At 38.9% G+C, this 16,439-nt stretch overlaps 2 protein-coding genes across 5 annotated transcripts in view; both read right to left on the reverse strand.

The window, feature by feature from the left end:
- Positions 3,491 to 4,598, reverse strand: LOC107637405 (F-box protein CPR30-like). The gene has a single exon (XM_016340823.2). The coding sequence runs from the start codon at positions 4,596 to 4,598 to the stop codon at positions 3,507 to 3,509; it is 1,092 nt and encodes a 363-aa protein (XP_016196309.1). The 3' UTR covers positions 3,491 to 3,506.
- The window catches only part of LOC107637406 (F-box protein CPR30-like), a 77,048-nt gene continuing 73,502 nt past the window's right edge, over positions 12,894 to 16,439 (reverse strand). For 2 of the 4 annotated variants that reach the window (XM_021122164.1, XM_021122165.1), the window contains exons 2-3: positions 13,683 to 14,777; positions 12,894 to 13,397 (exon numbers count right to left, since the gene is read on the reverse strand). In XM_021122164.1, the coding sequence (XP_020977823.1) occupies positions 13,345 to 13,397; positions 13,683 to 14,766 (1,137 nt within the window). In that variant the 5' untranslated portion in view covers positions 14,767 to 14,777 and the 3' untranslated portion in view covers positions 12,894 to 13,344. Of the gene's footprint in view, positions 13,398 to 13,682; positions 15,296 to 16,439 lie in introns of those variants that run through there. The other 2 variants (XM_016340824.2, XM_016339045.2) reach the window with 2 other exon arrangements.

Genomic DNA, 16,439 nt, shown 5'->3' on the forward strand with positions numbered 1-16,439 from the left:
TACTTTTCTTATAAAAAAAAATTCATGAAGCGGCATCTCTGATCTGAGGAGACAAGAAAGCGTCAAAACTGAAAAAAAGAAGAGGATCTAATTGTCTCCAGGTGTTCCTTTAACAAGCTTCATCCACAATTCCCTTATAACTGCCAATGCCAACTAACTCATAAACTGCCAATTCCCATTTTGATCAACACAACAATATAAAATTTATCCATAATAGGATAATTTACAGATATCCATGATATAAAAGCAGTGTGTCTTCTATCTTTTTAAATGCCAAAAGTCATTCAGCAAAAGGGCAAAACTAAAATATCAAAGCCTCTCTAATTACATATATGGACACATCTTTATAAGGGGAAACTTACTTCAGTGCCAACAACAGGAAAATAGAATTTAGTACCCTCAGCTTCACCCAGGAGAATCTTGTAGGCCCTGGAAAAAGATGAGATAGCCAGTCCATTCCAAGATACAATAACCTAGAAGCATAGGATCTCTTGAGACTCATACTAAAAAGTTGAAACCAGTATCATAATAGAAGATTCTTAAATAAATTAGTAACCATATTTACGGGGATACTTTATCATCCAAATGTGGCCTTGCCCGCCTTGACCTTACTTCGAACAGCTTACGCCTACATTCTCCAAGAATATCTTTATATGTTTCGATTGACATGCTGTACTTTGATGTGATCTCTGAAGGATCTTTTGATTTTTTTCTCTCAATCAGGACATTCTTTCCCTTGAATTCATCGTGAGGATCGCTCATGCTAGATAGGTCACAGTTACCAGACTGCTTTATGTAATAGTGCTCAATAAAAATATCAGCATGCTCTCCAAGTATGTCTTCAACCTAAACCGAAAATTAAAATTAACAAAATGGTTGAAACCAAATATTCAAAGGGGGAAAAAAAGTTGAAAGCCAACTGCAAATATAGCAAAACAACAAATGATAAATTACAATACATCTATTACATGTGGAGAAAAGCGTCTTGCGCGGCGGGGGCAGCGTCGTGGGCGGCGGCGGCAGGTTGCGCGCGGAGGCGTGTTGCGGCAGCGAGGATAATGCTAATGAGACTTGCAGCAGAGGAAGAGGAAGAAGAAGCGAGAAATGCAGGAATTGAAATTGTATAAAACCCTAGCAGACCTTTTCTTCTCTTCTCTGAATGCTTGAATGCTTCTAATGTGAGAATGAAAGGAAAAAGAATAAAGTTAAAAAACTAATAATTAGAGGGATCAAAATGCAATTAGTAATTTTTACAAAAAAAAAAAACGGGGTATATTTTATAATTATTTTGATGCAGGTTAATGATACTCCTACAAAAATGTAGGAGTAAGGAATCCATGGCCCAAAAGATATATTAGATTTAACAAAAAAAAAAAAAGAGACTAAACTTCATTTGCACTTTTCAAATGTTCTTCCCGGTGTGTCAAGCTGTTCACTTGTATGTTGGCTCCTAATTCTCTTTGTTTGAATCCTTCGTGATGCTAACCTTTAACAACATTCATGGTGAACTTGATGGACTGCAAAATCATATAAACAAAAAAAGCTCAACAGATAAAACTCAAAGCTTTGGACATGAAAAAGATCTAAACTTTGAAACTTACCACAAGACCGGACTATAGGAAGTAAGACATTGATTAATGATTCCCTCGGCATTGATAAATTCGAATTCACCATCCATAGACAAAAGTGACATTTGATTGGAACTTGATGCATAATGCATATTACTCATTACTTTTTCATTAATTACAATGCAATGAAAACTAACATGAATGGCTGTGTGCTAGTGCGCACTGATTGGCTTCTCTTTCAATATATATAAAAACAATTTTCCAAGGTTTTCGAAAGATTTCGTAAATCTCTCTCTGAGCACTTTGTTGTGGCATAATTTTCATTAATTACAATGCAATGAAAACTAACATGAATGGCTGTGTGCTAGTCAGTGTGCACACTGATTGGCTTCTCTTTCAATATATATAAAAACAATTTCCCAAGGTTTTCGAAGGATTTTGTAAATCTCTCTCTGAGCACTTTGTTGTTGCATAATTTTTCTGTCGGAAAAGTCTAGGAGGCTAGCAACTTTGTTAAATTCTGGCTAGCATGTGACTAGCAAAGAAAAGTAAGCAATTAGATGAAATCTCACACCAATCTCACATTATTAAAATCATCATTGATGGCTATTTGATGGCTACAAATCACAAAATTGCTGACCCGCTAGCATTACTTTTTTCCTGTCTTGTACTTTTCAAAATCTCATAGACCTCCTTTGCATTTACTTTCACTTCCACTCTTCTCATTTCCAGGTCTGCTGCCATGTGAAGTCCATAAAGGACGCCCCACAACTCAGCTTATACTGGTCGGCATCTTTCCAGATTCATCTATGGGTTCCAAGAAGACCTCCGCACCCGGCCTTCATTGTTTCTCACGTACCAAATTTTTTAAGCCTTAGAGTTTCTATTTTTAAGCCTTAGAGTTTCTCACGTATCAAATTTTTTGAACTCCCATTTGAACCTAAAATTTAGTCTCTCAAAATATTGAAATATAATATTTAATAAGAACAGTTTTAATAGATCCTTAAAAAAAAGGATTATTTTAGTTTGAATTTTAAGTTAATTTTTAACATTCTAAATTCATGATGTGTAATAAATTCATGTGTTTTTGGCGCTATTGAAACCCCATCTTCCTCATAACTGGAATACTTTTGAATTGGAAATATTGTTCAATATGATTAGAAAGATAGAAACTCAGGACAGTGAATATGCACTATCTTCTTCCTCCTCTGTTTATTTTCTAAGTATTTTTTTCTTCTAAACCTAAATAATGAATTTAAAAAGCGTTAAATTTTTTTGTGAAAAATCAAAATGAGGAATTTTGTAAACAAGTGATATTTATAAAATAAAAATTGAAACTTTCATCAATTTTAATAATTAATAACAGTATAATGTTGTTTGGATTGGATTATATGAATTTAAAAATCAAATTCAAAATTAATTTAATTCAATTAATACCTTTTTTTTGGTTAAAAATTAGGTTTGAATCCACTTTAAAATTATGCGAATCCAGTCACTTGAATTGGATTAGAGGATTTCGTTTAAGATTGAATTTAATTTAAACATTCGTCATATTTCATGTATATGAAACAGTATCTTCATCAAACGATGAATGATTATTCCAATAACAATAACAACACACAAAATTCAAACTTTAAAGCAAAATAGAATAAAACTAAAGTTTCTTGTAGCTTTCAACTCAATTGCCAACCCTACAATCTATTTAAAATAGAACAACATGCATGCATGCTTAAGTTGGATTGCTCCCTTATTCACGTTCCTTGTTTGAGCTCTTTGTGATTCCAATCATCCTTGATGTCTTCTGAGAATAATTATTCATAAATAATATTCAAAACTCACGTACATTAATTATTAAGAAATTAAATTAACATGAATATATAACAAGGTGCAAATAAAGCTCATTAATTATTACATACCATTTTTCCGTTTCTTCTTGTCTCAGCTGGGAAGTGTGGCGAGACTCGGAGTATACACAGTACTAGTGTACTCAAAAGGTAAGAAACCATAGTCCAAACCATAGTCCAAGTATTTAAAACACTGAAGCCTCTCTCCTTCAAGATTATACTTGGCAAAATTGTTATTGGCACGATCTAACACAATAAAATCACTGTAATTAGATAAGAATAAAGAATAAACGCAGTGATGAGGAATCTCGTAGAGAATAGTCCAAGATGATGGCACTTTATATTCCTTCAACACCCATATCTGAGTTCTTTTATCATCACCATAGTTGAAGACATTCAAAGCTAGGCACCCTCCTAATATCACGAGTTCGGAGGACCACCACCTTAGTCTTTGTTCAGGTAAAGGTATCTTTGAGAATCTCCTTTTCGTCACATCAAAAATTAGAATATCTTGATTGTTACGTCGATAAGACAACCAATGTATAGCTCCGTTAAAGAACAACCCCTCATGTTTAAACTCCTGGGTTATCAAAGGTGTGCGGGGTGCAACATCAATCTTGGTCCATGAATTAGTCCTCAAAGAAAAACAATGAGGCTGATTTTTCTTAAAGGCTATAACTATTACGTAATCATCATTTGATGCATCATAACCAACGCCTTGAATAATATACTTCTTTTTTTCAACAGCATTATAGTAAGATATTTTTTTGTGGGATTGGGTCACTGGATTCCATAGAATAATATAATATGGTTCACAGTGGTGTAACAATACAAACCCTCTGCATGATCCAAGAACAAGTAAATTGGCACGTGTGCTCTTCTTCCATGGGAAAGGGAGAGAGAGTTTTTCTATTGAGGTGCCAAGGGTGGCACCACCATGAAAGAGTGCGTGTAGGTCAATGGAGCCAACCGGTTGATCATTCCGGGTGAAGAAGTATGAAGGGGCGGTGAATGCTGAAGTGTGGTGAATATGAAATTCCACAAAGGTTGGATCGGAAATGAGAGAGAGCCATAGCTTAGAAACGAACCTGAGAGGCAAGAGATGCTTGGCTGGTACCCTCACTAAGATTGCTTGGAGCAACTCCAGAGAGAGAAGCTCGTTGATGCTCTTCTGTTTTCTATCCATGGAAGCAAGCTCTGTTTTGTTCTGCTTGGTTCTTATGTAATTGATGAAGAGTGTTGGGAATTAAGGGCTGTTGGTCAAAGATTCTATCCGATTTGAATTCTTGTTAGTTAGTTCGTTCTATCTTTGAGCCTAGGATTCCTCTTGCCTTTTCAAAACTGTTGTGAAATCGAATAATTTACTGACATCCTTGGTTGCTACTAGGGTTAGGCTTGTTCAAATTCAAATAGATCTAAATTAAACCACTCATCCAATCTAATCTAAATAGAAAATCGATTAAAACCGCATTAATTTGGATTTGATTGGATTCTATTTTTTTGCAAACTGCTGGATTATATCGGATTTCGAATCTATTTTTCATAATCGATCCAATCCAATCTAAACTTCACAATGTGCTATAATATTATTATTTTATTATTATATTTACAATTATACTTATAACATATTCAATTTGTTATACATTTTTCTATTATTCATGTATTATTATTATTTAATAAATATTTTACGTTGAAAATATTATTTATTTATTTATTTTAACTAACCTATAATTTTATTTCTATTGTTATGTTATCGTTGGCTTTTTAAGATATTGTTAAGACTTGTTATGTCATTGTTGATTATTTAAAATTTGATGTTAAGATTTGTTATATGTATTTAATTTTTTTTATTTAAAAAATCGCAAATCCAAACCAATCCAAACCGCTTGTAATTAGATCGAATCGGATCGGATTTCGAAAAAAGTTCATCTAATCCAAACCGTACCGCACATAAATTAAGCGTTCGTATTGGATGACTTTTTCCCTTAAAACCAAACTAAACCGCACCACGAACACCTCTAGTTGCTACTAATTACTAGTATGACATTAAGTTAAAGCTTATGACTCTAATTTCATTGGATGTGCCCGTGAAATCGAAAAAGTTAATTAAGTATGTAAAACGTAAATTTTTAACAAGATTGAAATCTTAAAATCGTCAGATCTAATAAAAACTTTGTAAAATCAATTGACTCATTTAAAATCGTAATATTGGTAGGGGTGAGTACGGATTGTGAATACTCGATTATCCGTTCGAATTTAAACTGAACTAATTAAATTGATTTTGCAATTAATGGATAATCGGGTCCAACTCGAATCAAACAATGATTCTTGTGACGGTGGGTAACCAGAGATTCGTGGGCCGGATGACGTTGTTTGGCCCAAACGCGCGAAGGAGGTGACTATCGAGCGATCCTGAAACTCGGTGTTCCTAGAACCGACGTGATTTTTCGTGACCTTTTGGTTCTGACAGTTACGTCTAATCAAGCGTCGTATCCGTTAGGGGTGTGCGTAGGGATTTAATAGCCTTGGTAACGGTGCATCCTCATTAATGATTGCCCCGATTTTACCGTTATGCCCCTAACGTTCTTATAAATATTTTCCCTCTCTTTCGTTGTTTCGTTTCTGCGATCTTTCAAATTTTCCTTGCATTCGTTCGTACTGTGTTCTTGCGTCTTCGAAGGCTTTTTGCTTCCAACCCTTATTTCCGGATAAAGGTTAGTTCTTTAATATGCCTTTGTAGATAAATTTGATTTGTAGACTTTAGTTTCGCATCCTCCTCCCTTTAGAGACCGTGTTGGTGATTTTTCTTTTCCCCTTGTAGGTTTGTTACCCCTTTTTTATAAAAAGAAATGGCTTCTGTAGACGCTCTCTCTCACTGGGTTGATGTCACGGTCTTAGGGGAGGAGCCCTCAGTCGATTCTGAGTTCATTACCAACCTTCGCACTCATCACAGAATTTGCACTTCTGAGGATGACGAACCAAAATACGAATTGGTAGTCCCGGGTCCTGAAGACCGGGTTTGTTTTGGAAGAGTCGATGAGGCGGCCCCTCATTTTTTCTTTATGTATGAGTGCATGATCACCCGTTTGGGTGTTTTTCTTCCTTTTTCGAATTTTGAGATCTGTTTTGCGTCACTGTCGAGTCGCTCCCACCCAGCTTCACCCCAACTCTTGGGGTTTTTTGAAAATTTATCAATTTGTCAGCCAGGCTTTAGAGTTCCCGACTTCTTTAAAGATTTTCTTCCATCTTTTCCATATGACAAAACCCTTCAGTGGGCTAAACAATAAACAACAGTGGGTGTCGTTCCGAGCCATACAAGGTCGGAGACTTTTTACCCTTTTTGACGAGTCCTTTCATGACTTCAAGAACTACTTTTTCAAAGTGCAAGCTGTAGAGGGTCACCACCCCTTTTTCCTGGATGATCATTCTTCTCCCCGATTTCCTTTATATTGGCTGGAGGCCTCCCCTTGCGAGAAATATGGTCTGGATGACTTAAATGAGGTAGAAGCAGCCATTGTGGGGTTCCTCCGAGAAGCGTGGGGGAGGGCCCCATACTTGGATACTAAAAAATTTCTCCAGGGGTCGCCGACCTTTGTCCAGTCACAATTAGGTAGCTTTTTGTGTTTCTTGCTTATTTCCGACTTGCAATTTCTTTTACCGACTTTGTCTGATTTTGGCTACCAATTTGTTTTTTGTAGAGATGGCAAAGAAAAACGCTCAAGAGTCTTACCAGAGGGCTCAGGAAGCCAAGGCAAAGTCTCGAGCCAGGTCTGGAGGTGTTAGGATGGTTGTCTCTCCCAAAGACTCGGGGGCAGAGGATCATAGAGTCCCCTCCTCGCTCTAAGGACGCTCCGAGTTCTTCTACCGTTCCTCCGACTTCCTCTTCAACTCCTGCTCCTGGCGTTCCCCCTGACCTTGCTGATGGTGATCTAAAAAAGTGATTTTTGGCTATCGGGGCCCGGCCTGTGGGTCCCTCTTTTTAAACTCTTTATGTTTATTTGTTGGTGTTTTGAACAATTATTTGGCCTTTTAAGGCCGTAAACAAAACAGTAATGCCCCTTTTTTAATAGGGGTTTAATTTAGCGTTAAATAAATGCCCTTTTTGGATAAGGGTTTTGAGTTACCTTATGCGCGCATGCTTTTCGTGGTTCCTTTGACTCTTTGATCTTTTCTGGAGAAAACCTTTTCTTTGGGACTTGCCTGCTTTTCTGAATTTCCTTGATTCTCAAGGCAGCCTTTTTCTTAGTTTTCTTTATCTCTTTTTGTTATTCCTAGTACTCAAATTTGTTTTATTGAGTTTTTCGTGACTTAGGCTACTTTTGCGATTCATTTTAATTTTACTCGGTTTCGCATTCCGCCCTGTGAGTCGGACTGCTCCCGAGTTTATCATGATCGACTTCTATAGCCTCTTTACACCGACTTGTACCTCGTCGTTTTATCCTGACGACCATCTAGGTCGGTTCATGGGATTTTTACCTATGTACCTCCTCCAACACCTCGGTGGTTTTTAAGGTCGGTACACACTTTAACAATGGTGTTGATATCCCCCTTCTGTAGAGAACATTTTTCACCAAAGTATAATGTTGTGCTTCCCTTCGGATTTTCTGGGCTTCTTTTTCCTCCTTAGGGAGGATGTCGAATTTTAGGTATTCGACTAAGGGGTTCATCCATCCGAGGTTTAATCCGACCACTTCAAAGACTTCTAGCGTGTCTTCCGTTTTTACCACTGAAGGTTCCTGGAGGGTCTCTTGAATCAAGCTTCTGTTATTTCCTCCTGGCTTGGTACTTGCTAGCTTGGATAGGGCGTCTGCTCTGCTGTTTAGATCCCGAGTTATGTGTTTCACCTCGGTTTCGGCAAAGCGCCCCAGGAGCTCCGAGGCTTTCTCCAAGTACCTTTTCATAGTTGGGTCTTTTGCCTGGTATTCCCCACTTATTTGGGAGGTCACCACCTGGGAGTCGCTGTATACCATCACTTTCGTAGCACCGACTTCTTCAGCCAGCTTCAATCCTGCGATCAAGGCTTCGTATTCTGCCTGATTATTTGAAGCTGGGAATTCGAACTTGAGGGAAACTTCTATCTGGGTTCCCCTTTCATCTACCAATATTATGCCTGCGCCGCTTCCTGTTTTATTGGAGGATCCATCCACGTAGAGTTCCCAAGTAGTCGGTTTGTCCTCTTGATCCCCTGCATATTCAGCAATGAAGTCGGCGAGGCACTGGGCTTTAATCGCCGTCCGAATTTCATACTTCAAGTCGAACTCGGAGAGTTCTATTGCCCATTGTACCATTCTTCCTGCAATATCCGTCTTTTGGAGGATTTGCTTCATGGGTTGGTTCGTGCAGACCCTTATTGTGTGAGCCTGAAAGTAAGGTCGTAGCCTTCGAGAGGCTATTACTAAGGAGTAGGCAAACTTTTCTAATTTGTGATACCTTAGCTCAGGGCCCTGTAGAACTTTACTGATGAAGTAGATAGGGTGTTGTCTGACCTCATATTCTCTTATCAAGGCTGCTGAGACAGCCCTGTCTGCCACGGATAGGTATAGGACGAGGTCTTTTCCGGCTATAGGTCGGGTCAAGATAGGAGGTTGGCTCAAAAACTTTTTGAACTCCTGGAACGCCTCCTCGCATTCGGGAGTCCACTCGAACTGGTGCCCCTTTTTCAGTAGGGAGAACAGTGGGAGGGATCTTAATGCTGATCCTGCCAAAAATCTGGAGAGAGCTGCTAGTCGGCCATTCAGCTGTTGGACTTCTCTCAAACAAGTCGGGCTTTTCATCTCTAGGATAGCTCTACACTTGTCGGGATTGGCTTCGATCCCTCTTTGTGTTAGCATAAATCCTAGAAATTTTCCTGCCTCCACTGCGAAGGCGCACTTTGCAGGGTTTAGTCTCATCCCGTGCAACCTTATGGTATCAAAGACTTGTGAGAGGTCGGATAGGAGGTCGACTTCTTCCTTGGTTTTTACCAGCATATCATCGACATATGCTTCCATTAAGCTTCCTAAGTGGGGGGCAAACACCTTGTTCATCAGCCTCTGATATGTGGCCCCTGCATTTTTCAATCCAAATGGCATGACCACGTAGCAATAGTTGGCTCTGGGCGTGATGAATGATGTTTTTTCCTGGTCTGGTTCATACATTGGGATTTGGTTATACCCTGAGTAAGCGTCCATGAATGACAGGTATTGATACCCCGAGCTAGAGTCCACTAGGGCGTCAATACTTGGTAGAGGATAAGGGTCCTTGGGACATGCCTTATTTAAGTCGGTGTAGTCGACGCACATTCTCCATTTACCATTTTGTTTTTTGACCAGCACTACATTGGCTAGCCATGTTGGATATTTGACTTCTCTGATGAAACCGGCTTCTAGGAGCGCCTGCACTTGCTCTTCTACTACTAGGGCTCGCTCTGGGCCGAGCTTGCGTCTTCTTTGTTGTACAGGTCGGGACCCTGAGTAGACCGAGAGCTTGTGAGACATGAGCTCGGGATCTATCCCAGGCATGTCGGAGGCCTTCCAGGCGAAGAGATCGGAGTTATCTCTTAGGAGCTTAGTCAACCCTTGTCTTAGGGTCTCCCCTAGGTTGGCTTCTATGTGAGTGTTTTTCCCTTCCTCTTCGCCGACCTGAATTTCCTCAGTTTTTCCCCCGAGCTGTGGTCGCAGCTCTTCTTTAACCCTTGCTCCCCCGAGTTCTATTGTGTGGACTTCTCTGCCTTTTCCTCTCAGGTTTAGGCTTTCATTGTAGCATTTCCTTGCCAGTTTCTGATCTCCCCTCACCGTTGCTATTCCCGACGAGGTCGGGAACTTCATGCAGAGGTGGGGCGTCGATACCTTCCAAAGGTGGTGTGGAGGGGTAAAAATCCTAGTGGCTTTATCGGCGTGTCACCTAATCCGTATAATGTGTCGGGGTAGGCTCTTAACTCTTTCTCATCTAAACCTAGTTTGTCGAAAGCGGGCTTAAAGAGGATGTCTGCTGAACTTCCTTGGTCTACTAGGGTTCTGTGTAGATGGGCATTTGCCAAGATCATGGTAATTACCACTGGGTCATCGTGCCCAGGGATTACTCCTCGTCCGTCTTCCTTTGTGAATGAAATGGTCGGAAGATCGGAGGACCCCTCTTCGACCTGGTAGACTCTCTTGAGATGTCTTTTTCGAGAGGATTTTGTGAGTCCCCCTCCCGCAAATCCTCCTGAGATCATATGGATATGTCTCTCCGGAGTTTGTGGTGGTGGGTCTCTTCTATCCGTATCTTCTCGTTTTCTTTTTCCATGACCGTCTGACCTTTCTATGAGATATCTGTCAAGCCGACCTTCTCTGGCTAGCTTTTCTATCACATTTTTAAGGTCGTAACAGTCGTTTGTGGGGTGTCCATATATCTTATGGTACTCGCAGTAATCACTGCAGCTCCCCCCTTTTTTATTCTCGATGGGTCTGGGGGGAGGCAGCCTTTCAGTATTGCAAATTTCTCTGTATCTTTCCATATAGGCCCGTAAGGATTCCCCGACCTCCTGTTTTATTCCCAGGAGGCTTGGTGCATGTTTTACTTTGTCCTTCTGGATGGAGAACCTCATCAAGAATTTTCTTGAGAGGTCTTCAAAACTGGTAATTGACCTCGGAGGGAGACTGTCGAACCACTTCATTGCTGCTTTTGACAAGGTTGTCGGGAAAGCTTTGCATCGCGTAGCGTCAGAAGCGTCGGTCAGATACATCCGACTTTTAAAGTTGCTCAAATGATGCTTTGGATCGGTGGTTCCATCGTAGAGGTCCATATCGGGGCTTCTAAAGTTTCTCGGAACTTTTGCCCTCATTATGTCCTCGCTAAACGGATCTTTCTCTCCTAAGGGAGAATCTTCTCTATCGCCGTGGGAATTCCGACCTTTGAGGGAGGATTCTAACTTTAAGAGTTTTCTTTCTAACTCTTTTCGTCGCTCCATCTCCTCTTTTAGGTTCTTTTCAGCTTCCCTTTGTCGTTCCCGCTCCTGTTCTAGCTGCTCGAGGCGGCTATGGATTAGTCCCATAAGCTCACTAGCGAGAGGGGGGCCTTCTTTTTCTGACTCGCGCCCCTCCGAGGAGTTCACCTTCGGATTTTTGATTCCGGAGGTGCCTTCCTTATTTTGATCATTAGCTTCCTGGTGGAGGTTCTGATCTGCTTCGTTGTTTCCAGTGTTCAGATTCTCTTGTTCAGAATCTGTCTCCACATGACCCTCTTCAGGGGATCTATCCGCCATCACTGGTTGATCTCTCGGGTCCCCGGCAACGGCGCCAATGTTACGGTGGGTAACCAGAGATTCGTGGGCCGGATGACGTTGGTTGGCCCAAACGCGCGAAGGAGGTGACTATCGAGCGATCCTGAAACTCGGTGTTCCTCCGTCCGACTTGTGTGTGTGGAAGAATGGGGGGTGGTACCTGCAAAGACACTCCAATGCCTAAGTTAGCAAGAGTGTGAGCAAGTTGAGAATGTATTGGGACTTAGTGATACCTGAGGGATGTCAGGGTATTTATAGTGGTGAACCAATAACCACCGCTGAAGTAGTGCTACCTTTTTAGGTGGATAACCGTTCCCATATCTTAGGGAGGTTAAGATATGGCTCTATGAAGTGGTTAGAGAGTTTCTAGGGGCAGTTACTCATTCGAATGAGTGTTATCTGCCAGCTAACCCTCGTATCCGACTTCTTTAGAGCAGGTCGTGTTCAGTACCGACTTCTGGGGACGAAGGCTGGTACTGGGGGAGGGCCAACCCCTTTGGGTTGGGCTTCTTTGCTTGGATCCTGGGCCCTATTTATTGGGCCAGGGTATGAACAATTCTCTACCCGAATCAAACAATGATTCTCTACCCGAATCAAACAATGATTCTCTTTAGTAATTGGTTCGGATAACAGTTTTGAGGGTGTAGAACCCGAACCAATCCGTAGATCCGACTGTATATTAATTAAATAAAAAAAATAAAAGTTTAAAATATATATATGTCTTTTAATATGTTTAGTTTTTAATGTATTTGGTGTTTAACATGTTTAGATTATTTCTATTAATATTACATGTTTATTGTACTTACAGGATTTTTAAAATAAAAATTTCATTTTTTATTTTTTTTATGAATTTTTATTTCATCGGGTACCCAATTGTTTGAATCGAACTAATATCCATTTTTAATTGGTTTGATTTGGTTCGAGTACGCACAAAAATAAAATACAAATCCGAACCAAACCAAACCAATTACAATTTAATTAGTTCGGTTCTAATTTTACCTTAAACTCAAACCAACCCAACCCGTACTCACCCCCTCACCCCTAAATATGAAAAGATTTTAAAGGTTAAATCGAGATTTTAGTTATTATGGATGTACCTAATCTTGTATAGATGTACCTAATCTTATAAGGATAGGCCATCCGCTAGAAATTATTTATAAAATGTATATTTATCTATAGTAATTGACAGTTCAGCACAATAAAGTAGATACAAGATTTCTGATACTAATTCTCCTTCTCTTTAAAAGTTATTCACTATGTATTTTACTCCCAATAATTTAAAACTAAATTAGATACAAGATTAATAAAATAAGCACACATTGCTCGATAACACAGACAAACAGAAATTTTACAAGACTCATTTGACAAATTTATTGGATTCCACACCTTGCATCTGAAGTCTGCAGGAGAAACTTATTCAAAAGAATCTACAATTAAAACTTCTAGGATTGGGTTCATAAGGTTTGGACATGATTTAAAAAAAAGTACATCATGTAATCTGCAAAATAAAACATCTAAAGTTTTGCATAACCAACTAAAAAATATTACTATTAGATTTGATTCAAAAGATATATTAGATTTAACCAAAAAGAGACAACTTCATTTGCACTTTTCCAATGTTCTTCTCGGTGTGTCAAGCTGCTCACTTGTGTTTGGCTCCTAATTCTCTTTGTTTGGATCCTTCGTGATGCTAACCTTTAGCAACATCAAGTTGTTCAAAACATTCATGGTGAACTTGATCGACTGCAAAATAATATAAACAAAAAAAGCTCAACAGATAAAAGTCAAAGCTTTAGACATGAAAAAGATCTAAACTTTAAAACTGACCACAAGACCGGACTATAGGAAGTAAGACCGTGATTAATGATTCCCTAGGCATTGATAAATTCGAATTCACCATCCACAGACAAAAGTGACCTTTGATTGGAAATTGATGCATAATGCATATTACTCATTACTTTTTCATTAATCACAATGCAAAACTAACATGAATGGCTTGGTGCAAAGCATAGGAGAATAGTTACATACCTTTTTCCTTCTTCTTCTTATTATTGTTATTATCCTTATCGTTAATGTCACTAGGGAGTGGCAAGAGACTCTCTGTATACACAGCATCGGATGCAAAGAGGCCAACCGATAACCAATGATTTTTAAAACATTCCTCTTCTCTGAGATTATACATGTAGAGAAAATTATAACCTCTTCCAATAATATCCCCATTTTCGACTTTGCAAGGAATCTGATAGAGAGTCCAAGATGAGTGCACTTTATATTCTTGCATCACCCATAGGTCAGTGTTACAGCTATCACGATTGTGATAATAAAAGGCTAGGCCCCCTCTTTTAGTATAATCTCTTCCAATAATATCACCATTACTGGAAAAGCACAATGGCTGAAAGACTTTGCAAGGAACCTGATAGAGAGTCCAAGATGAGTGCACTTTATATTCTTTCATCACCCATATGTGAGTGCTACAGCTATTAAAATCGCGATAATACAAGGCTAGACAGCCTCCTAGTAGGGCCAGACCTGAATAACCGCGTGAAAACATTACCAGTTGTTCCGGGGCAGATATTCTTGAGAAAGTCCTTTCCTTCATATCAAAGATAAGAATAGCATCCCTGTAAACTTTAGGAGAGAATTGCACCCAATGAATAGCGTCATTCAAGAACAACCCAAAAGAATTGCGATCAAAACCAAACAAGGGATTGGGGAGTGCAGCATCAAAATCAATCCATGAATTAGTTCTCAAGGAAAAGCAGTCAAAGTGATCATGGTCATCCATATCCTGCCAAGCTACAACAACTAAGTAATCATCCTGTGATGCATCATAACCAAATCCATAGAGATGGAACTTGGAAGGACGGCTAAAGTCCTTGTGCTTACAACGAGAAAGAATATGTGAGTAGGATATTAATTTTCTGGATCCAGTCAGTGGGTTCCATACAACAAGAAGACATGGGTGTCGATCAAAGAGAACGAAGCCTCTGCAGGATCCAATGACTTTAACATCGGAAGATCGTGTCATGTCGAAAGGGGGAGACACCTCTCTTACTTGTAATGCATCATTTCCGTCACTAAATAGTGCGTCTAAGTAAACAGAGTAAGCCATCGGAAGTTTTCCTATGGAGATGCATGCGTTGGTTGATACGGGAGAGTGGTGAAAATGCAATTCCGCAAAGTTAGGATCGGAAATTAGAGAGTGCCAAAGCTTCGAAACGCACTTGAGGCGACCGAGATGTTTAACCCGAACCCTCAGTAAGATTCTCTGAATCAGGTCAAGAGGGAGGATGTCGTGAATGCTTTTGCTCTTGTCATTCTGATTCTTCTTCTCCTCCATGCTCAATTGCTCTTTCTGCTCCTTCTTATCCATGCTTGGAAGAGACTAGAGAGCAGCAGTGACCACTGCCCAGCGACAATAGCAACAGTGCAACACAGAGCAGCAGCGACACCAATTACTCAGTGATGCGACGTAGAAACAGCAGTAAATGAGAGATTGGGAGAGGTGAGTGGAGATGGTGCTGAGGCTGTAAATTGTTAACCTTAAAAGTAAGAAAGATTGAGAGATTAGGGTTAGGAATTTACTATTATGGTTTTCGTATTTTTTTAATGTTAGAGAGAAAAAAAATTAGTGGTCTACCAATTTTTTATATTCTTTTTTTTTTTTAGTTTTTCTTTTCAATCAAATAAATGAATATTGAAAAATAATCATTTTTTATTTTTTTTATTTTTCCTTTAAATAAACATAACTTAGGTGTATAGATAGTTATCCTAATGTTAAAGTTTAGAAAATACTTTGGGATTGAAATGTTTTTTTTTTATTTTATTGAATTAATTCTAGAGCCCATTATTCACATTATTTACAAAAATTATTATTTATCTAGCAAATTTTTTATGTTTATTCATGTTTAGTAGACTTGAGATGTAGCCTATTGATTATATTGTCTACCTAGCAAAATTTTTTTGTTTATTCATGTTTAGTAGACTTTGGATATAGCTTATTGTAGTTCACAATCTCCATTGTCTACCTAGTAGAATTCGTTTTAGATATTAATCGGTTTTATTAAGTTGATTTTTGACTGAAACACAATATAAGCATCCCCATTTATTGTGTCCGCTTTGATTATTAACAATGATCATAATGCTAGAACTAAGAAGTTTGAAATGTCACGAGGGTTATGCAGTCTATATAGTATTATGGTGTGTGTTGTTTCAAGGCTTGGCACAAGTAACTCGATTATGTCGTTTGGGTGGGTAAAGGTGGCTTCTCATGAGTTCAACAACAATGTGACCTTTCTTTGTAGTTCAAACCAAAACAATAAGTTTTGCTTCACAGCATGCAGGACTGATTTGTGTTCTTACTACATAATGAAAAGGACACGATAGAAATCACGAGGCTTCTGTCCAGATTAATACCCCTTTATGTACCAAAAGAAAAAAAAAATAAAGAAATCATGAGGCTGTGAAAGCAGGGTTCGTTATGTAACTCTATTGTCAAGTACATGTAACTCTATTGTCAAGTACAATGAACTGGGATCGTTGAATTTTGTTTAAACTGTTTTAAAACCGCATAACATTAAGTTAAAGCTGATGTCTCTAATTTCATTGGGATGTATCTAATATTACAAGGATACACATCAGCTAAAAGGTAAAAACTATTTACGGGGCACTTGTGCATGCTGCTAAACCTAATCATTAACTGAAAGTAGTCATCAATGAGAAAAGTATATTTATATAAAAGTAATCTAAGTGCATGTTGTTCTCCCCAAACGCTATTCTCTATGT

The sequence above is a fragment of the Arachis ipaensis genome, chromosome B04 (genome assembly GCF_000816755.2).
Source record: "Arachis ipaensis cultivar K30076 chromosome B04, Araip1.1, whole genome shotgun sequence".
NCBI classification, from domain to species: Eukaryota; Viridiplantae; Streptophyta; class Magnoliopsida; order Fabales; family Fabaceae; genus Arachis; species Arachis ipaensis.